At 43.4% G+C, this 26,027-nt stretch overlaps 3 protein-coding genes across 4 annotated transcripts; 2 read left to right on the forward strand and 1 right to left on the reverse strand.

The window, feature by feature from the left end:
- Window positions 1-295: 295 nt before the first annotated feature.
- Window positions 296-1,196, forward strand: s100s (S100 calcium binding protein S). Its single transcript, XM_073483153.1, has 3 exons — window positions 296-309; window positions 652-805; window positions 1,008-1,196. Exons 1-3 carry the CDS (start codon window positions 296-298, stop codon window positions 1,194-1,196), a joined length of 357 nt encoding a protein of 118 aa, XP_073339254.1.
- Window positions 1,197-7,703: 6,507 nt separating this feature from the next.
- LOC141010003 (SH2 domain-containing adapter protein E-like) lies at window positions 7,704-18,284 on the reverse strand. Its single transcript, XM_073482761.1, has 6 exons — window positions 17,288-18,284; window positions 14,097-14,223; window positions 11,610-11,849; window positions 11,017-11,233; window positions 10,594-10,713; window positions 7,704-9,707 (listed from the first exon to the last, which is right to left on the reverse strand). The coding sequence occupies exons 1-6, from the start codon at window positions 17,849-17,851 to the stop codon at window positions 9,524-9,526; spliced, it is 1,452 nt and encodes a 483-aa protein (XP_073338862.1). The 5' UTR covers window positions 17,852-18,284; the 3' UTR covers window positions 7,704-9,523.
- Window positions 18,285-18,896: 612 nt separating this feature from the next.
- Window positions 18,897-24,766, forward strand: pygo2 (pygopus homolog 2 (Drosophila)). Of its 2 annotated transcripts, XM_073484045.1 has the most exons (4): window positions 18,897-19,282; window positions 20,056-20,116; window positions 20,761-20,813; window positions 21,495-24,766. In XM_073484045.1, the coding sequence occupies exons 2-4, from the start codon at window positions 20,068-20,070 to the stop codon at window positions 23,142-23,144; spliced, it is 1,752 nt and encodes a 583-aa protein (XP_073340146.1). In that variant the 5' UTR covers window positions 18,897-19,282; window positions 20,056-20,067; the 3' UTR covers window positions 23,145-24,766. The 2 variants fall into 2 exon arrangements, with proteins under 2 accessions (XP_073340146.1, XP_073340147.1); XM_073484046.1 differs by lacking the exon at window positions 20,056-20,116.
- Window positions 24,767-26,027: the final 1,261 nt, after the last annotated feature.

The following is a 26,027-nucleotide window of genomic DNA, read 5'->3' on the forward strand; positions in this document are numbered from 1 at the left end:
TCGGGTTACTCGGCCCCTTAGTTTCTGAATGTGAGTTTTGTGTTTCACGTCCGGTTTTGAGTGATAAGGCTGTTACACGATCAGCAGAGAACTTGTTTTACACTGAAAACCCTTTTCACCGGTTGCATGCTTTACCGATCCCGCTCACGAGAGCGATAGCCCGTCAGCGAAACAGCTCCAATGTTCCTCTTCTGTTATATGCAACACTAACCACCAACTCTGCATCATTGACAGTGACTTATCTCTGTCTGTGTGTGCGCAGTCTCTCCACGAGTCCAGCACAAGGAGCTCCAAGATGCCGGACACAATGTGTGTAAGATTGTTGTTTCCAAAACAAAAAAAAGCTATCCTCCATCTTTCCATCCATCCAAACCCTCTGAAATGTAAAACCCAAGCACGGTCACACATACACAGCCAACACACCACTTAAATTAAGGTCAGTAATAGCCTCTGCCCTACACGCAGAGCGTTATTCGACCCCTCTTGTGTAGAAATGGGAAAACCTCTCCTCTCTGTGTTCCTTCCATACAACTATCACTATCTCTTGGAGGCGGCTTCACCCTCTGACTGCCATGTGGCCGCACATGCAGTCGGGGCTGGAGCGGGCATTTCGTGGCAGAGTCTGACCTTTTGACCTGATGCCTTTTGCAGCATGTCCAAGGAGCCCAGTTCCAACCTGGAGAGTGCCATGCAGATGCTCATAAAGACCTTCCACAAGTACTCGGGGAAGGAGGGCGACAAGTACACGCTGAGCAGGGGCGAGCTGAAGGAGCTGCTACTAGAGGAGCTGGGGACTTACTTAGGGGTAAGTGAAGGGGGCGAATAGGTGGTTGTGTGCGCTGACACACTTATGCCGTTTGCAAATATGTGAAGGTATGCGCTCACATACTCAGACGCAAGTTGAGACGAGCTTGTGCAGTGATGTATGCCCACACACACACACACATAACAGAGCACACATTCTTATCTCTCCCTCTCTTCTGTCTTTCTCCGCCTGTCGCTGTCAGAGCTCCAAAGATAATGAAGCGGTCGAGAAGGTGATGAACGACTTGGACGCCAACAACGACGGGGAGGTGGACTTCACCGAGTTCATCATCCTGATGGGCGCCCTCACCGTCGCCTGCAACGACTTCTTCCTGGAAGTAAAACCAGACGAGAAACCAAAAGAAGGAGGCGACACATCGAAGAAGGATTGAAGCAGTGCAAGAGGGGAGAAGAGGGAGGGAGGAGGTTGAAAAGAGAGAGGGGGAGAGAGGAGGAAGAGGGGGAGCAGAGCTGTAAATCAGGGGAGATGCTCTTATGCAATCCGTAAAACACTACAACTACACATGAGGGGCAGATAGTTTGTGGGTTCACAGCGCACGGGGCACTGTTTTCTCTCATATCACAGCAGATCCGGAGCTAGTTTTCTCAAAGCCACTTCACACACAGACAGACCAGGGTTCATTCTTCTTCTCTCAGCTTAAATACAGCAGGTTAGACAGTTCGGAGTGAGGCGCTGGAAAGACAGGAAGTTAGAATTTTGAGCATTTCTTGCACATGAATAATTTGTGAACGTGTATGAAGTTACAGATTATTATATCATTGTATGTACTCAGTGTTCAACAGTATGTTTATCCCCTTTCTTGCGCCTATTTTGTAATCCTTTTTGGTAATAACCAATGCATTCTTCAAAATATTAAACGTGGCATTTAACCAACTATCCACCGTGTTTGGTTTCACGTGCTTGCCCTTAAATACTCATCGACATGTCTGGCATGAGTCGCCGCACCTGGAAATCGAGTTGAGCGGCGCAGAGAGAAACAGTGTCAGCAAACTGAGTGTGTAAGCGTCCATCGCTTTGTGTGTGTCTGTTTGTCTGTCTCTGTGTGTGTGTGTGTGTGTGTGTGTGTATTGGGGATTCCCACAGAGTAAACTGCTCCAGCTCACACATCCTGCCAACAATATCCTGCAAGTCTTGTTCCACTGGATATAAGCTGACCCAGATGTTTGACTTGGATCTGTATGGAAAACTCAAAAGAGGGAGAAGAAGAAGAAGGAGAAGAAGAAGGAGAAGAGGAAGAAGAGAGGGAGAGAGGGTGTGATAAAGTGTGTGTGTGCGTACGTGCATGTGTTTGTGAATGAAGGAAGGACGGCGAAGGTGAAGGCGAAGAGTGAATCCAATTTATGGAGTAAATTAGCAAAGTATGTAAGTTGGAAAGCAGTGGTATAATCACAGAGGAATGTTGGAGCTGCTGTGACTCTTAGCACACTTTGCTGTCCCTCAGCGTCTTACACAACACACACACACACACACACACAGATCAGTAAATCAACACGTCTTCTTCCACCTCATTGGCTTTTACAGCTGCTCGCGCTTTTTGAAATATGACGAAGGAACGAATAGCTGAGCAGCTGAATCACAGATCACAGGGGGATCTCGTCACTTCTGGGCGTAATCGTGCCCGAGCGCTTGATGAGCTTAACCGCCTCCTCCTCCTCTTCTTACCTTCAGTGATACTAAGAAACCGACTCCAGGTTAGTCAGCGGCTCATGGGCGGGGGTTCACCCTATCTGCTTTCATTCCCACTGTGTTCTCCGAAAGGCGTCGTCTGATTGGCTCGTTTGAACGCTTGAGCTCAACATGCTCGGCCTGCAGATAGGTAAACAATTCAAAACAAAACAGTGTGCATGACGGTTAACTCTTTCACAGCCCGGAGGGAAACAAACAACCTGTAACGACCGTTGGGGATCGACAGGTCAGCTGTTGGTCGTGTGGGCCTAAAGAGGGTGGACAAAATAATATGAACGCCTCAAAGAAAAGGAGAAGGGAGAGCATTTTGCAACTGGTTTTATATTATCTAAAATGCCAAAGTCATGAAACCACATGTCAAATACAGTGAACACATACACGATATAACAGACATATAGTATACCTGCAGTGGTGGAAGAGGTAAGTAAAAGTCCTGCAGTCAAATTAAGTGAAAGTACACAAGCATTTGCGGCTAAATGTACTCGTTCTATGTAAAAACAGCCCTTGTGATAACTTTGTCAGTACTGAAGCATTAGTGCTAAAGTAGCGGGCCTATTCCTAAGAGCTGGTGAGATGATTAATGGGAGACAAATGAAGAAAAACAAAAGCTTTCTACACATATCTAAAATCTTTTATTTTTATTTATTTTATTTAAATGAAACTACCAAACAAGCTGAGAGGGGAAAATGCCTCTTTGGGGAAGTTGCAGGGTATTTCACTGTGTTTATTCTAAGCCCAGGGCTAAGAGTTCTTCAGTCCTGGGCTACAAGTTGACTCTGAGATAACTTTTACCGTTTTACACACACATTATTAACCCAGGGTTAACCAAAGCCCAGGGGTGTACCATTAACACTGAACCTCTACTGGCCCTGGGTTAAATGTCCATCGGAAAATGCGACTGATGTTTACGTAGAAGAATGTCGTGTTATTGCTCCGAGCTTGGGGCTAACAGCTCCGTTAGCTCGGGGCTAAGAAGGTTCAAAGAAGGCCCCTCAGCCCCGGGCTAACTGCAGTGTGAGAAGGCCTTATCTGAAATGTGACAAGCAGCCGCGACTACAGACTGCGTGTTGTGAGGGCTCATTAGCCAGCAGGATTTTGATCTTGCTACTCAATTGTGTTTTTATGTAATCTACCCAAAAAGTAACTAGTAACTATGGTTGTCAGATAAAGTGATATCAAAGAGGTGGAGTCAAAAGTGCATTATTTCAGGGGACATATGGGTTACAAGGTTCTGGCTCTTCTTATTCATGAAGAAGCAGTAACTTATTACATTTACTCAAGTACTGTGCTTAAGTAAAGTTTGAAGGTATTGTAGTTTACTTCCCATTCTTTGTTGTTTTATACTTCTACTCCACTACATTTATCCGACAGCCATACTTACTACTTACTGCACAGCTGAGCTCCTGCATCCACTTCGGAGGAGTCCGTGCTACGGCTAAGTAGCTAAAGTGAAGATTTTGGCTTTAAAAGGGTGCAAATAACATCTTTTTAGATCAGTTTGGGACTTGGATTACGCTGCCGTACAATATTTCCCCCTGAAATGTGTCAATAAAGTAAGTAAACCGCTAGAGTAAACGTGGTTAATGTATTTTTAACCACAGTATACTGTATTGTATTACATATCAAGCTAATCGGCCTGTTATTTAAAAGGGCCCCATCAATGTTTTATCAACAATGTTGTTAAAAAAGTACCCAAAAGTCACTCTTGAGTAAAAGTAAAGAAATTCTTGAACATGAAAGGCACACATATTAATTGTACTTGAGTAAAAGTCATAAAGTATCTGATATTAACTGTACTTCAGTATCAAAAATACAAGTAAAAGTAGATACTGTACATCAGCCTGGCCGATTATATGATCCAATATTCAGCATTATCAGAATCACTGTTTGTTTGTTTGTTTGTTTGTTTGTTTGTTTGTTTGTTTTTTGTCTGACATTAGTAGAGTTAGACAAGGATCAAAAGTACATTTATGTACTTGTATGTATATACTCTTCTGTATACTATGGGTCGACCGATTACTGGATCTGATATTCATAATTTTTCGGAAGATGTAAATACTCAAGTAGATTACAGGTACCTCAAAATTGTACTAAAGTAAAGTCCAAAATTGAGTAAATGTACTTAGTTACATTTCAACACTGCTTTTCAAACGTACTGCTTATTAAATGCGATGAAATTCCAGTGTGATTCTGGATGTAACAAGATGTTTCCTCAGTGAGTTATGGGCCTGTCACTGAGGTGTTTCAGGTGTAAACCAGGGTGAGACAGACATCCTCCATGAGTTATGCTCTAGAGCAGTTACTTAATTGTCAGTCACATTTCAACCTTTCAGCCACACCGGGGACAAACAATAGCTGGAGGACATCCTTCAAACAGTATCTAAAAGGATGCCTGACCTTACCAGGTGAGCCGATTCAACTAAAAGGCCGGAGTCTCAGCTGATGGATCCCACATGGCAGGTGCTGCCTTGTGTGAGGAGAGGAGATGAGCAACACAAAGCCAGGCCATGACACTGGCACCCAGCCTGAAGGATCTGATAAGGATGGCAGGAACACTTCGGTTACCAACAGAGCAGGTCAAGCGACACCCAGATGTCAAGCCACCACGTCCATCAGACAGATTCGGGCTGCGATCACGTCAGGCTGTCATGCAAGGCTGAGAGAGGGCGGCGATTGCATGAGAGCGGGATGGCACACGCGTGAGAACGAAATGAAATTATTCATTCAAGTATACAGTAGCGGAGGCAGCTCCAGGTCTATATTGTGCGATGATTAATTCCTTTCCAGGTGTATCTCGCTGCCTCTTGGGGAGAATTTGAGAAGGGCTGCTTTCCTCAGGTTCAGTGAAATCCATCTTGATAAAAGACCGGAGGGAGACCTTATGGCTGCAGCTCACTGCCAGAGAGGAGTCAGGAGACATATGAGTTACAAGGTCCTGGCACGCCTAATTCATAAAGAACATGCTTTGATATATCAGCCAGTAACTAATAACATTTACTCAGTGAAGGTACCTCTGAGGGAAATGTTGTACTTTTACTCCGACAGCTGTAGTTACCTGTATTATAATCTTATAGAAGACACCACATTGTTAAAGCCTTGCTTATCCTTTGTGTTTTGTGGTCCCTCACAGAAAAGCAGTGAACAGTTAAGGCCCAGTGTCACATTTCAGATGTTTATGACTTGTTAGCAGCTCCAACAGAGACACACGCCTCTGCTAAACTTCCCACAAGGTTTTCATTTAAGTACGTGTTCACTCTATCCAGTGTTTCACTGATAAAAGCACAGATTATCTCTAATCTTTGCTTTTAATAGTGAAATATAAGTCTTAGAAATGAAAACAAATGTGTTTACCGAAACTTTGTGGGTGTGTTTGTTTATTATTCTCTCCACCTCATTAATCATCCCAAGATTTACATCCCAGATTCGAAAGATGTCGGGATGCTTAGTGAAAACAGATTGCAATGGTTTTATAGCGTGTTCCTCAGCCCGTATAATATCCTTTATAGAGCAGTGAACCACGCCACATCCTCCGAGCCTTTCGAGGATATGATATTATCACCTGTTACCTATGAACCTGTTTACCTGTGGAAGGTTTCAAACAGGTGTTTTTGGAGCTTTACACAACTTTCTCGGTCTTCTGTTGTTCCTGTCTCAACGTGTTTAAAACATCAATGAAGGCGATGAGAGACTGTATTGTCTTTGTACGGCTTTCAATCGAGTATATGCGAGAAAGGAAACGATCGCATTCTGTTTTATTTGTGTTTCACACAGCGTCTCAGCGCTTTTGGAGTCAGGGTTGTATCTCACGACCCTATTGTACCCTCAAGTTAGGAAGTAATGGATCAAACTACTGAACACTTAAGTAGTTTATAATAATAATAGTTTATAATCCAAGTTTCCAGAAGCGCAGAGATCCCAAACTGATTTCAAAACATGTAATTTACACCCTTGACGAGCTTGTGCGTCCACTATCGGAGGGGTGCACGCTAACACGATTAGCTTTGTAGCTACAGTGAAGATTTAAGCTTTAAAAGTACATTAAGAAAATGAATAAAAAGTAAATAACGCCTTTTCTTATCAGTTTGGGACTTGGATTACGCCGAACGAGCTGCATGGAGCCATTTTATGTTTTATTTAGTTTGTTTTTTTACATTTTAAAACAAGTCCCCATCTGCTTCAGTTGTTTAGAGGATGAGTGGATAATAACTACATTTTTATTTTGGTTTGAACTTATCCTTTAAGTAAAACACTGAATGCAGGACTTTTACATCTAATTGAGTAATCTTAGATTGTTGTATTTGTACTTTCACTCAGGTAAATGGTCTTAATACTTATTCCACCACTGACAAAAGGTTTTATTTCTTGTTGCTCAGGCAGGCAAAAGCGTCTGATGAGTCACCGGCATCCAGTCAACTGCATCAAACAGTAATCCGTGAGACGACACAACACACTGAGAAGACTGAAAGTTATCCCTGGTTTTAGAGTAATGAAATCTAACCTGCGGGTCACTCGCCTTCATAAATTAAAACACAAACTCTTGGCACCAAAGAGAGGCAAACAGTGATAGTGTCCTGTCCGAGAGCCAAGGAGAAGCAGGTGACAGACAGATATCAGCCTCGGATAACACCGACAGGGTGAGGACGGTAAAGGAGAGGGGCGAGCGATACGTAAGAAAAGGAGGGAAGGGTGGAGGGATGGTGTCAATTGCTCTTTTTTTCCTTCACATTAAGCGCCCTTGACACGGTGTGTAATGATACTACTCTTACTCTTTGTCTATTTTAGTGCTGCATTTACCTTCGACCTACACACAGGCAGCTACGTAAGATGTTTGTCCTCAACACGATCCCCATCTAAACTCAATCTCTCCACTAGACCTTTACCCCCTAACCTGTCTTAATAATCCATCCCCTTTTAGCGAATTGGAGAACTTAACTTCCAAACAAATTACCAAACTGCTGAAACCACAATCAACTCTCGCAGTTAAAAGATTCATTAGGCTCAAAAATAGCCTCATTCAGTCATGTCAGCATCTGTGAAGAGGCCGGTTCCTCTGGCGACGACGAGACAGCACGATGCTTTGATCATTTCCCCCTCCGAGCACACATCGCTGACACGAACACACCCTCGCACTTTGCTGTTCACGTCATTAATTTACTGGGATCACAGAGGAGCTCACAAAGGATGGGCAGCATTGAGATTCAGGACCTTTTATTCAAAACTGTTCAACAATGTTTGAGCAACAGGCCTCCGCATGTCAGAGAACAACGGTGAAAAATATATAGCAGGTGTGTCTCCTCGTATAACTTCCGTGCACTGCCAAAAACTACAAACAGGCCCCCCTTAAATCTTTGAAGAGACATTTAAATGGCAGAGCTCCTAAAAGAAAAACATTATACAAAATGTAACCTTAGTTATACCATATTTTACTGTCACCTGGTTGGCTAACATAGGGTCAGAGATCAGAGCTGTCCAAGTGATTTCCAGCATTTCTCTAATCTACGAGTACACCTGTCACGTTGAATGTTTGAGTTACATTTAGAGTACACAAAGAAAGATAAGACTTGAGTGAATATAAAAGTTACCACTTCTCCATTTGGTGTTCTGCCTCTTAGCACCAGGGGGCATTAGACCCTGAGGGAGAACAGCATGACTTGGTCTGAACGCAGCCCAGCAACCCAACTGCCAGAATAATTGTTAGCTAATAATGTTAAGACTCAACATTTGTTCGTGTTGCAACTTTTGTTTAAGTTGAATTTTCTATTTCACAATGCTGTGCTCATGCACTAAGCACAGCGTTGCCACAATGTCAAATTTAAAACTGAACATAAAGAAACATAAAGGAAGGCAAAGTTTCAACATGTGTCTGCAGAAATGTACATTGCCAATAATTATTCTGGCTGACTGGGCTGCTGAATGAACAATATTAAAAAGAGAGAGGCTATGACAAGACTGACATTTTCTATGACCTATTTTTCTTGTTTACTCCACATCAAATTGTCACTAATAGCCCATAAAGACTGCTGTCAGACAACAATTTTACAATGTTTTCTTAGCAGAAATCCCAACAATTTTGCAGATTAATTTTACAGATATTTGCCCAGAATGAGCAGGCTTGTTTAGCTGAAATCTAAACAGGAAATGTCTCAGTTCTTGTCATGAAAAGCACTATTAACTTTTCTAAATCCATGGTACTTCAAGCGCATTGCATCAGGGTGATTCACTCACTCTTCACAGTGCAGATAACACAGTGGAAACAACGCCCTCATTCACAGTAAAACAGAGGAAATCCTCAAGGGACAGTGGTTACAGACAACTAACAAGTATAACAACATAAATTATAAATATGCTGCGAGCATAAACCTTAAAAAGCTGATGATTGTTCGTATCTTGATAAGTGATAAGATATGCTCTGTGCATGGATTTTAACAACCATCAGTGTCAAGGGAAGAAGGCCGTTCTTTGTGTGTTGGCATGTTGGTGCAGTGTACCAGCACATCCACCAGAGGGAGAAAGAGCGCCACGAACAAATGAGCTTCACTCTCTATCAAAAGCACTTTCTGCTTCATAATAAATTCCACGTGGCAGCAATACCAAAAATATCATGTGTGGCATCACTGGATAATTAAAACAGTACATCTGTGCAGGAGTCCTGGTCCCAAACCAACTCAAAGTCACATTTAATCATTAAAAGTGCCTCATCGTCAGCACCTTGCTTTCCCCCTTGTTCACATGCAAAACAGCAGCTGAGGTGTTTTGCATCAGCTGCACATCAAAGTAAAATAAAGACAGAAGAAGTGAGACACAGAGTTAGCTGCAAACATGTTCTGATGATCCAATTAGATTCATAAAAAAATAGCACATGAGGCAGGGTCATACAGCCAAGTTATGATGGGAGACTGAGCAGTAGAAGTACACATTGATCAGAGGTGAGGTGGTTTTTGGAAACATTTATGTCCATGTTGGTCCAGAGGTGTGCTTGTTTTGTATACCTAAGCTCGGCCCCGGGTGGAGTCAGTGGATGCGAGGCACTGGGTGCAGCAGGGTCATGTGCTCGGCGCCGTTGAAAGGCAGACGCTGGGTGCAGTAGTGGTGCACCACCTCCGGGATGCTGGGAAACACGCAGCTGCTCTGGTCCAGGGTGTAGCCGTTTTCTTTAGTCTGGGCGACGATGATGTGAACGCAGCCTTGGCTCGTCCTGAGTCACACAGAAGAGAAGAGAGACAAGAATTAAACCTACAATCCAAAGCTGACACAAGACTGATGAATTCATATATACTGGGATGTGTTTCTATGGATCAGAACTGACAAAAATCAAATATAAATACATGATTCAATAAATAAAGTAATGTGTCATTAAATGCACCAGATATAACATGAGAAATAAATGCAGTCATTAATTAATCCATAAAATGAGACATAATTATTGTTTTAATTGCTTCTGTATTTACTGACCTTTATTAATTCCTTATTTATGTCCATTGCATTTAATAATGTATACATTTTTTAACGCATCTATTTATTATGTATTTATCCCTTTAGCATTTCTTCCTTTTAAATTCCACAAACCTTTTTGTTTCTATATTTCTATATTTTTACATTTCTTTCTGCATTTCTGCTTCATTATGCAAAAGAAACTCTTTTTTCCCCTGTTCTGCCTGGTCCAGCTCTACTGTGCTGTGATTAGCTTTGAATGATAACCCCTTTATTGGCATATTGAAGCAGAAATGTCTAAAGAAATGCTAAAAAAAACAAAAATCAAAAAACAAAAAGAAAGCAGGAATAAATATGCTTGTGGTGGGGAAATATGGTACATGAGGGAAAATGCAAAGGTAAAATCATACAGAATATGTAAATAAATAAAATCTAAAATAATAGATGTGAAATAAAAATTTAAAGAGAAATTAAAGTAAATAAATACAGAAATGTTAATTTATGTTTGTTAGGTAAATGTGAGAGCTTTCATGTGCTGAGCCTACAACTAGACAGATTTCATTTTAATCATTTCACACACATCAGTATGTGATCAATAAGTGATATTCTTCCCTCGAGACAGTGCCGTTGCACTTTCAGGCTACACTCACTTGAGGGCGATGGAGTACTTGCTGTTGTCCGACTCGCTGTTCCGGACCAGGAAGCTGGCCTCTCTGCAGGACTGCAGCTGAAACTCCGCCTCCTGACGAGTCACACAGCCGTGGTACCAGCTGAGACAGAGGGTGGGAGTCAGGGGGATTACACTTCATCTGCTATTGATCAAGGCCAGAACCTCATCTCATATAAAAACCTCTTGGAAATGAGCATCACTCTTACGTAACTCTGAAGTATATTAAAAGTCCGGAGCGAGATTTATTGTAAGAATAAGAAACATATGCAGACACATTCTGACATATAAAACATCTGAATTCCTTTCAAAATATTTTGAGTATTAACTATTAAAGTTTTATGTATCTACAGGGAAATCCCACCACGTGAATCTATGATGATTTTTGCAGGGTTCATCTCCTCACCTCTGTTTTTCCAGTGGCAGGGAGGGGTCGACACAGCGGGCCTCGGTGTCAGGGGTCGGAGGTGAGGATCTCAGGATCTTCTGCGTCCAGCTCTTCTGCCTCAGATGCTGATGCTGCTGCTGCTGCTGCTGCTGGGCTGGCGGATGCTGAGGCTGCCTGGTGAGCGTTGGGTGAAGCGTCTCATCTTTGGCTTGGCGTTCTGGGCTGTCAAACTGTGCTGGGGTAAGAGGAGCGACGAGAGACGATGTGAGTACATGTGAAGAAACAACTGACTCTGTGGCTGTGTTTGAACTGGCTGCTGCAGCCTCGAGTAAATAAAATAAGAAGGCAGCAGTTTGATGATTCATGCAAGATGTTATTCAGTATGCTGTTGGTCTATGCAGCGTATGAAATATAAATGTGAGAGCGGGCCTGAGCTGTTTTTGAACAAATGTACCTCATATTGATCTAAGGCAGCGTAGAAGCAGGGCTGGATCTGTGTTACATAAATGTCACTGGTTACTAGTTCTGCAAAACTGTAAATATAAATGTAATATTCCCAGAAGTTGTGTAAAGCTTATTCTCAAGTTGTATGTAACAAACATCTGACGTACCGGACAGAGTTCTGACAATGTGCTCCTTCTTCCACTCCCAGGGCAGCTCGTACTCAGTGGATGGACGAGGATCCAGCTCGGGCCGTGTGACTGCTGCCGTCCTGTCGCCGTCGCCGCCTCCCTCGTACGGGACGTCGTATATCTGTAAGGGCGCCGGCTGACCTTCCTCCACTGTTCCCTCACCCGCCTCCATCAGCACGCACACCTTCAGCAGGTCCTTGGACCCCCGACGTCTGATCTCTGGCAAGGAGAGAACAAGGGGTTTAACATTAAAAGAGATTATAAGAGTATTGTGCTAAAGGTACTACTTCTAATTAGACAACACTTAAAAAGGGGTTTGAAGGTTGTATCTATCTGGCTTCATCAAAGGTTAATATAATAAGATAATGACTTTATGAAGGACACAAAAAAGGTCCATAGAACATTCAAAACAACAGACAGTGTATACAAAATACAATAAATCACAAAAAGACAGAAATCAGGAAATTAAATCAAAATAATAAATAAATAGTAAATGATAAGAACAAATTTGGGGTTGCCAGGTTGTGACAACACCATACGTTGGTGTTGATCTTTTCTATTTGACAATTCCTCTGTTATGAATGTTGGTAATACGTTAATAAATGCTGAATACGTTGTAAGTGAATACATTTTGGTGAAGAAATAAGTGGTTAAACACAAAATTTCAAAATATATGAATATGTAAATATTTTTCATTTCACAAGTTTAACTGCGGGACACAAGATGTCTCCTACGTCCTTCTCAGTGTGTTTGTGCACTGGAGGCTTCCAGTTTCACTGAATATTGAACCAGGATTGGCTTCTTAACTATTTGTGATGTCACAAATCTCCTTTTTAATGAGCACGAGAGAATTGACACTTTCAGCAATAAATGTGAAAACAGCTTTCCACTGTCAAACTCTGCACGGACATCACTCTACACAGTGAAGCTCCAACTGTTGGAACAAGAAGAAAAACACAGTTTTGACGGGAGGGGGAGTTTTAAACACTTAATAAGAAGGTGCCTCATCAGACAGTGGTACCACCATAACTAATGGTCTATGACGGACCTGTTGGCCCTTTTACAACCTCATTTGATCATTTTGTTAGCAGCCTAATTAGCCTATTCATTAGTTGTGTCTGTTGCTAAGCAAATACTCTTATTTAATTAAAGTGGTTTTAACCAGGGCTGTAAACGCAAAGGAAATCGACAATAATCAACCTGACGGCCTACTTAACTACTTAACTACTTAACTACTCATCTGCTAAGATTAAAAGAGGATTCAAAAGGTGCATTGTTTATCTCTGTGCTTTTGTATACACACTGTTTCTTTTTCTGTTGTGAAAACTAATAAACAAAGCAGAGAAAGAAATAAAAAGTGCGTTGTTTTAACAGATTTAAATTCAGAGCTTTTTACTCACAACCTAATGCTGTATAAAAAAAATCTGCCCTGAGTGCATGAACAGTGATGGCTTTTGTCCTTTTTTAATCAATAAATGATAAAATTATAGTCAAATCAACTTAAGTTGTTTGTTACTTCACTGTTAACAAAGTCCCTTGTCTTAATGCCTCTCTCTGCTCCACTAACACAGAGCGACAGCAGCTTAGTATAGTTTAGTTTTTAGTTTAACGACACAGAGCCCCTTTAATAAATGGCTTAAAAGGTATTTAATAGTATGTCAACAGTGAAATAACTATTAATAACTGAATTTTAAAAAAGGCGCATTTATTGATAACGGTTATTTTAAAGTTATTGTTTCTGGATGGTAATCAGAGAAGATTAACAGACACGTCACTCATCTAAAATATCAAGTTTGACTCTAATAAGTGATGTCGGCTGCTACCCAGAGTGTGAATAATAATCCTGCCCTTCTCTCATGGCCTTGCTTATTGAGTCATGGTGACATCAGACTCTTGCCGACTTCCTCCGTATGATTTAAGCCTCGTAAATTGACTCAGTCACATCATCACATCCTCTTCAGACTTCTCTGAGGAGGCCTGGAAGTAGCACGGGCACCGACTGAAGTCTAAACTCTACTAGAGAGCACCGCAATAAAACATTTTCACCTTCGCAGCGGGCTATTGTGTCACCCTTTTTAGTTCAAACAATGGGAGTGATGGAATGAAAGGTCAGGGGAGCATGTGATTGGACGACGGAGCACCCGGCTTCCTAGATGCTGGGAAGTTTTGATAAATGATCAGACAGCTCCATATAGGGGGTTACACGGAGCTGCGTCCGAGAGGAGGTGGTGGTGAGGAGGTGGTGGGGGGGGCACTGAGGGCCAACTTCCTTTTTGGAGAATAGTACCAGGAAACAGAGACAGGAAAGAGGAAGCAGGAGCAGGAAACTGCACCCATTGTCCGAACGCAACACAGTTGCCATGGCCACCCCACGGGGCGCAGAGAGCACTGGGGGAGCGAGTTCACGCTCTCAGAGACTGGAAATGGGAATCCTGTCGTTCACACAGAGGCTGATGGAAGTCTTACCCGTGATCATCTGCTGAGCATCGTAAGGCTCCATGTAGCCATCGTTCTCCCCGACCCTCTCCGCCTCCCTCTGCTCTCTGGTCTTCTGAGCATCGAAGGGGTCTGCGTAATCCTCAAGGATGATCACCTGGAGCAAAAGATGCAGGCAAATCAATATGTTTTTACGCATAATGCAATACTTAAACTGTTCTTCAGGACATTTGGGAAAATTTCAAGAGTTTGTCACTAGTTTCTGACATTTTTAGACCAAACGACAAACAGATTAAAGGATAAGTTCACCCAAAAATGAGAATTCAGTCGTTTTCTATTCACCCTTACGCCGATGGAAAGTCGGGTGAAGTTTTGTAGTCGGCAGAACATTTCTGGAGCTTCAAAGCAAAACAGTCTTGCAACATTCTCCTAAACAACTGAAGTAGATGGGGACCTGTTTTAAAGCGTAAAAAAAACAAACTGAAAATAAATAAAATGGCTCCATACTGCTCGTCTGGTGTAATCCAAGTCTATGGAAGACCCTAGATCCCAAATTGATTTGAACAGATGTTTTTTTTACACCCTTTTTAAAGCTGAAGTTTTGACTGTGGCTGCACGACCATGACCATGACCACACCTTGAGGATGTAAATAACGTCTTTTCAAATCAATTTGGGAGCTCCCAGCTTCTGTAGACCTGGATTACCCCGGACGAGCTGTAAGGAGCCCTTCGATGTTATTTTTCGGTTGTTTTATAACATTTTAAAACAAGCCCCCATCTACTTCAGTTGTTTAGCAGAACGCTGCGATGCTGTTTTGCTGTGAAGCTCCAGAAATGTTTTCGTGGACTACGAAACTTCACCCGTCTTTCCATCCAGGTGTGGCTGAGAAGACGACTCAGTTTTCATTTTCGGGTGAACTCGTCCTTTAATCAGTTCATAGTTCGGTCTAAATAATGTCCGAAAAAAGTGAAAAACTCAAATCAAAGAGACTAAAACCCAAAGATATTCACTTCTGGCAAACAAAGCTAGCAATAAAAAGATGCTAAACTAACTGCAATAAACTACAAATCAGGCTCCAGCTCGTCTGAAGAGTACCTGACAACCAAAGCCCATTGTCTTCACACATTCATATCTCTGTTAACAACCTTGTACTTGTCACGCCTGATTGTCTTGTCACCTTATCAGTGCCATATCATTTCTTGTTTAATTTACAAGCCTCTGGCCCAGAGACAACAAGTAGGCAGTACAATGAAGTCGTCTCTCTACAATCACTTCCAGTTGTGTTCCCTTGCCAGAGAAATGTTGGCATTCGTTGGCGCTTGAATGAAGCAGCAGACGCTTGACAGACTACAACACAGATACACTCACACACATTTTCCTTACAGTGCAGCACATCACACCTTATCAACAGAGAAACTAAGAGGAAGACATTAAACACACAATATCTTCTGCAAACACGAGTTTGAGATCAAGAAAAGGGGATTTTCTCCCGTCCTGAAATACAAAACCTCCATTTCATTCTCCCTCTCTTTCATCCGTCACTTTCCTCGCCATCTCTCCACTATCACTACTTCTCTATCTTTCTCCCTTTTTTTTTTTTTTTTCAAAGCCGAGCTGGAGGGGGACTTGGGTTAGCGCCTGAGTGTCATATAACACGATGCTTTTTATAACATGATAGCCTTCACCAGGGGGGCCTGAATGTAGTGAAAGAGTGGGACGAGGAGGGAGGAGGGTGAGAGAAGGGGGGATACTGAGCCGCACTGCACACAGGAGAGGAAGGTGGGTGTAAGGGCGAGGGGTGGAGGGGAAGAGACAGAGAGATAGAAAGACAGACTGGGAGGAGTGGACACAATGGGCAGAGTGGAGACAAAGGGGGAGGGAGGGAGAGAGCGGAACAGTAATATCAATTTTCAGAGCTCGGACTGGGTCACTGCTGCTCCATTGTGAACAGTATTGATGACACTACGTGTTGTTTCTGCCGGAGCAGAAGGTGTCGCACCGCTGAGGAAGCTGCCAGATTAGATTAGTTCTGTCCAACTTCACACGTCACAGCAGCAAAGATCAATCAGCAAAGGTTCAACTTATAAAAGCAGCAAAGTCACACCGTGGGAATGCTATTTAGTAACACCGATATAATGTTGGCTGCTGAGATATCGTAAGTAAAAGTACTTGACAAGGTGACAGAATGATTACTGTCATCACATTATTATTATTAGATGAGATTATAAATCCCATTCAGGGCTGAACAAAATGGTCATACTGGGATTATTTTTGACAGATATTGAGATTGCGATTCACGATCATCCGGAATAAGCGTGACAGTTTTTATTATTAAATTATAATTACGTTGCTGCGTACTAAAGATAGAGCTCATTTTAATAACTTCATATACAGCGAGGCATGTTCATCTAATAATACATCATAATTCATTAGTTGATTATATTTTGTATCAGTCCAAACATCACCAGTAACTTCAGCTGTCGAATAAAGTAAAGTAGTCGGATAAAAAGTATAATATTTCTATCTGAAAGGCAGAAAATGGAAATACTCAAGTTAAGTACCTAAAAGTTGTACTGAAGTACAGTATTTGAGCAAATGTACTTAGTTACATTTCATTACTGATGTTTGCTGGTGTAACAAGCAGTGATTTAAAATGTTTTTAGACTGAGGTAAAACTAATTACTTTATATAGCCTATACTGCTTGGCAGAATAGGTCCTTCAATTATTTATTAGGCTATGTAACATCTTCATCTGACAAGTAAACACTCAAGTACAGTACAAGTACCTAAAAGTGTGCTGAAGTACAGTATTGGTGTACAACTGGTGTCTGCTGGCGTCATAACATGTGAGCAGTGATTTAACAATGTACCTGACTGAGGTAAAGCTCATTTAAAATACAGTTTGACGGAGTAATAAATAATCTGAAAAGTTAAAGCTGTCAGATAAATGTACATACATTCATTTTTTTTCTTCTAAAAATGTATTAAAAATGAATGTAGCGTTACATGAAAATACTCAAAATTGTACTTAAGTGCAGTACTTGAGTAAAAGTACTCTGCAGCACTGTGCATAAGGAAACAAATCTGCCTAAATCAGATGATATCAATCATAAAACCAGGTTTTAAAAGATGATTAACTGAAGTTTAATATCTGGCTCCACAGTCTTCTGGCCTCAGCGCCTCCAACACACATGATCATGACAGGTCTGCATCTACTCACAGTCTCAGTCTTGCACTGGGCCGGTTTCTCAGCTTCAGGTACCGGGACCGGACTGGTGACGGTGCTGCAGTTGAAGTTGGGGCTTTTGTCCTGTTTGTCCACCCTGATCAGCCTGCTGATGTAGGAGTTGGCGGATGGAGAGCTCTTCAGAGGTCTGTGCTGCTGCTGCTGCTGCTGCTGCTGCTGCTGCTGCTGCTGCTCCTCAACCACCGGCTCTGCTCTGGAGATCTTGCGGCTCTTCCCTGACAGCAGGCTGTCCCAAACTTTCCCATCTTTCGGGGCGCTCACACCGTTTCTACTCACCTCTGTGGCTGAGTTCTTGCGGTTTCTCCCGGAGAGGAGAGACCCGACTCCTCCACCTCCTCCTCCTCCACCTCCTCCTCCTGTGCTGTCACTGGAGGAGTTCTTGCGATGGCTCGCTTTGGAGCCAGATGTTTTGGTACCAATGCTGGCCACTAGCCCGGGTTTACTGGCTCTGGGTTGCGAGCCTGACTCGGAGGCTGAGCGGATCCTGTCGGTACCGTTCTTCAGATTGATGGGGAACTCCTTGAACCACTTTGCCATCGTCGCTCAGATGGAAACCAGTAAAGCTCTCTGCCTGCCCCGACACCTTTCAGCGCCATACACCAGGGCCCCAGAGACGCACCTTTACAAACCTCTCTAACAAAAGACTTCCGGTGCTTTATTCTGGGGTAGAGCCTGTGTGAACTGCAGGATCTCCACACCTCACTGTCATAAAAGCTCCCAACAGCCTCCAGTCTCAACCTTCAGCCTTTAAATGCTTTAAAATAAAAACTTAAAGGGGGAGGGGAAGGGAAGGAAAGAAAAAAACAAATACCAGCACTTTATCCCATTTGTGATTCTCTTACACCTGTTCCTTCTTCTGCTCGGTGGAAAAGTTTATTCCCTTTGGATGAAAAGTTGTCTACGGAGAGGGAAGATCCGAAAGAAGGCAAAGTTCTTCTTGCTTCTGATTTGTGGTCCCATTCCCAGAGTGGCTTATCTCGTCTTTCACTGTCGCAATGAGGCTCCTGACTGCGCCTGGAGTATAGAGGGGAGGGGGTATGTGAAGTTAAGAGGGGGAGGCAGGACCTGGTGGGCGGTGATTGGAGCTTTTAATTGTAGGAAACAGAGCAGAATAAGCAGTATTCTGGTTCAGACTGACCTGTGGCACCATTATTTGGCTATTTCTTGACTGATTTATAGCCTAATTAATGCAGCATCTGTTTGATCTGTAATATGCAATATAATGTATGATATGAAATTATAAAGGCGAAACGTGAAAATGGTTATAGATTTTAAAAAAAGGCAGTTTAAAATGTTTTTATTCCATTAAAAAAAAAAAAGTATTAATAAGCTCACATATCTGTACACTCCTGCAGCCATTAATGCGAAAGTTTGTCAGATAATGACTTAAACTGAAGCTGACAGTTGAGTTAATATTTTGATGTGGGGTAATAATTCATTATTAATCATTACGTCACTTGGTAATTCTTCTTAATTGGCTGTCTAATTAATGTCCAGCCCTCGTTTAATTGCTCAGGGTATCGATGGGAAATGGTCCGTTCTGAGCTTCTCCACATATGCCAATGAGAGGTGTGGCCCTGTTTCTGTAAACTGAATAAAATGCCGCGGACGATGCTAACACGGATAGTTCGTCATTAGATAATGTTATAGTTGTAAATATAATGAAATGCGAGGCGTTTTTCCGTCATTATTTTTTTTAAACGCACTTATTATTCATCGAGTATACTTATCGACACCCCCATTTCTGCGACGAGATGTAACCTTCCATGGTGCGCGATACCCCTGCCTGTCCCTCTTTGTCCGGTGGCGATAGAAGGCCATGATAATTATGGCAAAATTTGCGTTTTTGAATGAATTATAGTTGAATGGTGGATCAACAAGCATACACCGAGTGACGACTGGTTTGCTGGCAATGACACACCAGAGAGTTTCAATTTAAAGGACAGCAGAGCAAGCAACGGAGAAAGGGTACAGTTTGCTTCCAAGACAGTCTGCAAGATGGCTAGCTATCTTCAGTGGCATGCTAACGTTAGCTAGCAAGCTAATGTTAGCATAGTAAACAACAGTTTTCAAAACATGCTCGATTGTTTTGTCTGGTAAATGCTGTGATGCGTGAAGTCAAATGCACATTTTTTCCACAAATGAATGTAGACAGATAAAAATCACAGTTTCGGTTAATGTCCCGGCGTTGCGGTTACTGGGTGAAATCTCAACGCTGCTGCTAGCAAGCCACATTGAGTAACGTGGCTAAGCTAGTTAGCCGAGGTAGTAACTAGCTTGCGTTAGCTAGCTGCTGGTCGAGTTCTTTGCTACACATCTGTGATCATTTAAGAGAGGGAGGTGGGGTTGCTCTGTAACTTGTTTGTACTGGCAGTCAAGCCAGGTAGCAGGCGATCGGTTTCACCCAGCTAGCAGGAACTGGCTTGCAACGAGACGAACTTGCGCTGAATAACATGAACCAGCTCCGTTTTTACCTGACGTTTATTTGGTGACCAAATCCCGGCGTGACAGACACCGAAAGATTTGCAGCTGGAAAGGAGTTTGCAGACCTGGGCCGGCGTTATTACCGATAACCCTAGCTACCAATACGTGTTAGTAATTGCTGTGATGATAACCATTTTAGCGGTATTGACATGACCTGAAGGCAGATTCCACCTACTCGGCTCATAGCCTTCAAGACGTCGTCATTTTTAACTTTTTTTTTCTTGCATATGAACGGTGATATGCCACTTCACCGACAGTCATATTAGCTAATGGCTGCCGAATCGGGGAGACTACTGGCGGGACAAGGAAAACGCAAAGGTAGGAATTAATTTCACCCATCTCCCCAATCAGATCGGAATCATCCATTATTGCGCTGCAATGGGCTGCACTGGTGCTGTTAGCAAACCCCTTCTCGCCTCCCCCATATGTAAACTTCACGACTGTCTCCGGTGGTGGCTGTTTCTCACAGAGTGGATCTGTGAACGGGGTTCATGTCTATCTTGCTATCAATGTACCTTCAACTTCGTTTCCTCGTTCTCATGTCTTCGTCTTTTTCCTGTCTCCCTCATTGACCTTACCTCTTCTGCCTCTGTTTGCGGCCTCTCTCCCTCTCGCCTGGGTCATTTTGGTCTTGCCTGGGTCATTTGCGAATCAAGGCTTCATAACCTTGGTGATGGTAACGCCTGGATGTTCAGCATCTTGTCCTCATGCCAGTCTATGTCCCATCATTGAATCCATCCCCAACTGTTGGACTTGAAAAAGAGGCCCTAGGTCAAAAAAAAAAAAAAAAAAAAAAGCTGCTCCACTCTGTCACTAAGGGGTATTGGCCAATCCAAATGTGATGCTTACACTTGATTGGTGGTGGACCAACAGCATGAGATGTGCTAGGCCTACTTTTGTTCTTTGCTAACATTATATTTCCCCCTTTCCGCCCCCTTTCCCTCCATATTTTGCTATTTCAGCTTCACAGATGAAGAGCCCGGAGAAGAAGAAGGCAAGGAAGTCTACTACTCAGGTAATAGTTGTCTTTGGTAATGTGATTACTATTTTGCAAAAGGAACTGAAAAAATGAGAATTTAAAAAGGGATGCACGGTTTATATTTGACCGCTATATTGTCAGCCTGACATAGATGATTCAAATGATCAGTATCTGTGAAAGTCAGGCCGATAACACAACACCAAGTGCAGCATTTACAAACGCCAACACAGTAGAGGGCTGTTGGCTCCTTAAAGGTCGGTTTGCAAGCCACCAATAAACATGAAGAAGAAGAAGAAGAAGAGCCTGTTGCGCTCACAGCATCAACCTGGGTACAGCCTCGCACTGAAGACTAGAGAGCCAAACACGTCGTCAGTGAACTTTTTCTTTAACAGTTTCAGAGGAAGACACACACAATTGTAATTTGCAACACGCGCTCTGCAAGGGTTCATAGAGGAGGGAAAAAACACAGTGACTCAAAGCATGTGGGATATTAAATCATCCATTTTTCTTTGCTACATCTCAGACTTTCTTACCCTCAGGTGTGCACAAACTGCAGGTTAGGAACTTCCTTTTAAAATACAAAATTGTGAAATTATCTTATTGGTATCCGGCTGGAAAAAATCCATGTCTTTCATCCCCAAATTTAGATTATCCAGTGTTGGACAAAAAGCAATTATAAAAACAAACATTTATTCTGTATTTTCTGCTTTGTTTTAGGCGGCGGGGTTCTCCCACCTGACTGAGTTTGCACCTCCTCCTACCCCCATGGTGGACCACCTGGTCGCCTCCAACCCCTTCGACGATGACTTTGGGCCTCCATCCCGACCCAGTGGGGCAGGTGGACCGGCAGGTGCTCCATTTCTTCCCAGCCCAGGTGCAGGCGGAGGAGGTGGTTATGGAGGAGGAGGCAGAATGGGCGGAGGCATGGGCTTCATGGGAGGCCCTGGAGGACCAGGCGGCGGCCAGCCGGGACGAAGGCCACCATTCGGCCCTCCATCCAACGCTGGACCGCACCACCAGCTAGGCTTTGGAGGAATGCCTGGCTTTGGAGGTGGCGGTGGTGGAGGCAGTGGCGGAGGAGGAGGTGGTGGTGGATTTCCTCCTGGTGGCCCTTCTCAGTTCAACATGCCTCCAAACTTCAGCCCACCCATGCACCCCGGGCCAGGTTTCAATCCCATGCTGTCTCCAGGAGCTATGGGAGGTCCCGGAGGAGGAGGGCCTCACCCTCGGTTTGGCATGCCGCCACAGCAGCAGCATGGACAGGGTGGACACCCATTCAACAGCCCACCGTTACCTGGCGGTGGAGGTCCCAGGGGACCTCCACATGGCCCCCTGCCTCCCATGGGAGGAGGCATGGGTCCTGGGATGAACATGATGGGTGGCCCTGGAGGCAACATGGTGGGAGGCTTGCCGGGTATGCCCCCTCAAGGACAGTTCCCTCCCTCACAGGATGGACCCTACCCTGGTCCCAGTCCACCAGGACCAGGCAACGAGGATGGAAAGAACTTTGGTGGAGGAGGAGCACCACCTGGGCCTCAGCAGCAGCAACAGCAGCAGCTTAACCTAAATCCCAACGGCCCCCCTCCTAATAATACCACTCCTGGTCCTCCTCCCAACTCTGGCCCACCACAGCCAGGGGGAGGCTTTCCCGGCCACCCTGACGTCCCACAGCCCAATGCCAACACACCTGGTCAGCCTCCCTCAGCACCGCCTCAGACTAACCCCAACTCTTCTCCTACCGGTCCCCTGAATGGATCAGGCCAGCCCCAGCATCCACCACCCAGTCAGCTACAACCCCCCAGCAATACAAACACCCCCAACTCTAACAACTCTACCCAGCAGCAGCAGCAACAATCCACTCCACCTAACTCTGCCCCTGGCTCCACCCCTTACAACCAGCAGAACAACACTCCTGGCGCTGGTGGTCCCATGCCAAACGCGGCCCCCAATTCAGGTCAGAACAACATGACCAACAACAACGGAGGCAACACTCCCGGCAGCAACCCCAACCCCCCCTCCAACTCCACTTCCACCCCGAACACCCAGTCTCCCCTGCCCCCTGGCCCCGCCGCCCCCTCGACTGGACCTGGTTCTGGCCCCGGGAAGCTCGGCGGCCCCGGGATGGTCTTCCCCTGTGGCCTCTGTATGGCGGAGGTGCATGACGATCAAGATGCCATCCTGTGCGAGGCATCGTGCCAGCGCTGGTTCCACCGTGACTGCACGGGCCTGACAGAGCCAGCGTACGGGCTGCTGACTCGAGAGAGCGCTGCCGTTTGGGCCTGTGACTTCTGCATCAAGACCAAGGACATCCAGGCTGTGTTTGTGCGCCAGGCGTTAGGCCAGCTGGTGGCAGCTAATGAGAGTTGAGGAGTCGATGACAAAGGAGAAGCGCGGAGGAGCGACGCATAAGGACAAATAGAGACGGTCTTTGCTCTGATCTAATTGAATGACCTGTGTGTCATGTCGGCTACTTGCCCAGCTTTCTCTTGACTAGCCCTTTACTTGTTCACAACACAGAGAAACACACTCATTGACATTCATGCTTATATATAGCACTTTGAGTGACTGTAGGAAAATGCTTTTTCCTCCCCCCCCCCTAAAGGAGTCAAATCATAATGAATGTTAAAACGACACAGTCCTTCAGACATCTAGCCTGCCAACCAGCAAAGCACTGACACCAACACACTACCTCACACACTTTGTGACTGACTGGCACGGAGGCTTCCCGCACTAACTGACTGTGATTGACTCACCGCACTCATGCACCACATGAGTATGATAATATTTCAAACACACACACACACACTCACATAAACCAACATTAGGCGGGGGAAGCAATGTTGAAATATTCCCCTACTGTGTATAGACAGAACTACTCAGAACATCAACATTATTCTCTGATTGTTCACGGCTTTAAATCAAAACAAACATGATATATCAAATCTTTAAAATTGAAAGAAAATAATAGAAAGAGTGCCTGGAAAGCTTAAAAGGGACTTGGGTTTCATTTGTTAATTGATGCACAGCTTTATTTGCCATCTTAATGCTTCATTCTAGCACTGCCCTGCCAGAGTTTTAGCCTTTTTTTTACTGCAAGCAAGTGAAAGAAAAATGGAAAAACACATCTGTGTATTGCAGTGTAACATCTCAAACATGATGTGAAACAAGAAAACAAAAGTTATTTTGGCAATTCCTGCACCTGCACACATGCGTACACACACACTTCGACCCTGTAGTTCTTGTATCAGTCATTTTGTACCCAGTGCTGATGAATCCAAAGGAGACCCGGGCTGAGATTTCATCCGACGCCTCACGTAGAGGATTTTACCACCAAAATAGTTGTAAATATTAGGACAAAACATTTGTCTGGAACCATCAGTTGCCAGAGAGTTGACCAATGAACAAAATAACAAGTCGAACTTCTGTGTTTTGGTTGTCTACAGTATGACGTTTTGGTTTTTATACAGTACTTTTCTTTTTATCTCTGCAGTACACATGAATTGTGAAATCAGTGCTTTTGGATGGTGTTGGCATAGCAAGTAGTGACATCATGTCATATCAGATGTGCATAGTCCTTTTTTTAAAAAAAAAACTACAAAAAACAGGGGGAGGGGGGTGCATGTGAACCAATGCAGTAACTGTCTGATCTGTTTATGTTTATACTCTGGCCTCTGCGCTGCAACAGGCCTCGAAGTAGACCAAATAACTTAAGAGCGAAAAATACCCATTTTTCACATTTCTGTCACGGTATAAGGTGTTTATAACTATTCTTCCTTCTCTCTTTCCTTATTATTCTTTATTCAATGTCCGAGTTGCCTTTCTGTTCTTGCTCTCTCAGCTGTCCCTTTTTGATTTTGTACTGGTATTCGTGCTGTGCTCTTGCTCTGGTCTGGCGCCTCCTGGTGGAACCTGGAGGAACCAGTGAGTCCCACACCTGGTGGGGAAGGGAAAGGTACTGAACTCTGAAGTAAAGACAGATTTTTTTTGTACTTGTCCATGTCTGTTTTTATTCACATTTTTAAAAATTTGTTTGCTAATTGTTGTATTAAAATGAGGGTTGGAAACCCCAATGAAAAAGTTAAAAATGTAATTTTATTTGTCATAACGCCCAGAGGTACAGTCACAGTACAGATTATTAACTTTTTCTGAGGTTATCTCGTTAAACCATCACAAGTGATTTGCTTTAAGGTTTTCTTCTCAGTTTATTGTGAAAAGTTATTTTGTGAAGCTTTAATTAGTGGATTAAACATTGGATCTATGGTGATTTCTTAATAGTGTTAGTGACCTTTCAGAGAAAGATAAAATCAGAATCGGCTGCTCTACAGCATATTTAAAGGATAAGGTCACTTGTCATTTTCTGCTCCATGCTGATGGAAAGTCAGGTGAAGTTTCATAGTCCACAAAACATCTCTGTAGCTTCACAGCAAAACAGTGTTGCAGCTTTCTCCTAAACAGCTGAAGTAGATGGTGACTTGTTTGAAAACATTAAAAAAACAACAGAAACAAAATGGTTTAATACAGATTGATTGAAATTAATTTGAAAAGCCGATATTTACACATGACGTGCGGTCGAGCTTGTGCATCCACTTCAGACAGTGTGCACTAACGCTTTTATTGTAGCAGCTACAGTGATGATTTCTGCTTAAAAAGGGTGAAAATAAGGACTTTACACTGACATTATCCTTTAAAAGAAGCAAAATAATAATAATAATTAAAAGCTAAGTCAGTGTAAATGATTTAAGCATAAATAATATGATGTCTATCAAGTTTTTTTCAGTCAGGTCACTTATAGGCCTGCTAAGTTTTATGGTTACAAATGATAGATTTAGGTAGTTTATTCATTTTACCTGAGCAGTGATCAGCATTTCTGTTTGTATCGGATATGATTGTTACTCAAGACTTCAAACTTTGAGTTTCCTCTCAATGAAGATGAGTTCAGATGATTTATTGACAAAAAGTTAAAAAATTTAAAAGGTAAGTGAAAGTCAGTAGTTTTGAATATTAAAGGACTGTGTAGTTTTGGGGATACAAAACAAACAAACAACAAAATACAACGTCACAAATAAAACAATCAAGAAGTGAAACACAAAAATATCCCTGTGCTGTACTTCCCATCACAGCTCTGTGGAAATGGGTCACACACACGCACATACACCCTTGTATTATTCTCTCGTGTGCTCGCGGATGAAACTGAGCCCGCAGCAGGCCCCGCCCCTCGGAGAGCCTCTCCGCCAATGGAGTCGCTCCTGA

The sequence above is a fragment of the Pagrus major genome, chromosome 16 (genome assembly GCF_040436345.1).
Source record: "Pagrus major chromosome 16, Pma_NU_1.0".
NCBI lineage: Eukaryota > Metazoa > Chordata > Actinopteri > Spariformes > Sparidae > Pagrus > Pagrus major.

Bases quoted from the DNA above. Each gene is read 5' to 3' on its own strand.
- s100s (XM_073483153.1), top strand. The intron at 806-1,007 runs GTAAGTGAAGGG...TGTCGCTGTCAG, and splicing joins AGCTGGGGACTTACTTAGGG to AGCTCCAAAGATAATGAAGC.
- LOC141010003 (XM_073482761.1), bottom strand. From the start codon at position 17,851: ATGGCAAAGTGGTTCAAGGAGTTCCCCATCAATCTGAAGAACGGTACC. The intron at 10,714-11,016 runs GTGAGGAGATGA...CCTCTGTCTCAG, and splicing joins CTGCCACTGGAAAAACAGAG to CTGGTACCACGGCTGTGTGA. The intron at 9,708-10,593 runs GTGAGTGTAGCC...TGTGTGACTCAG, and splicing joins AAGTACTCCATCGCCCTCAA to GACGAGCCAAGGCTGCGTTC.
- pygo2 (XM_073484045.1), top strand. From the start codon at position 20,068: ATGGCTGCCGAATCGGGGAGACTACTGGCGGGACAAGGAAAACGCAAA. The intron at 20,117-20,760 runs GTAGGAATTAAT...TTGCTATTTCAG, and splicing joins GGGACAAGGAAAACGCAAAG to CTTCACAGATGAAGAGCCCG. The intron at 20,814-21,494 runs GTAATAGTTGTC...GCTTTGTTTTAG, and splicing joins CAAGGAAGTCTACTACTCAG to GCGGCGGGGTTCTCCCACCT.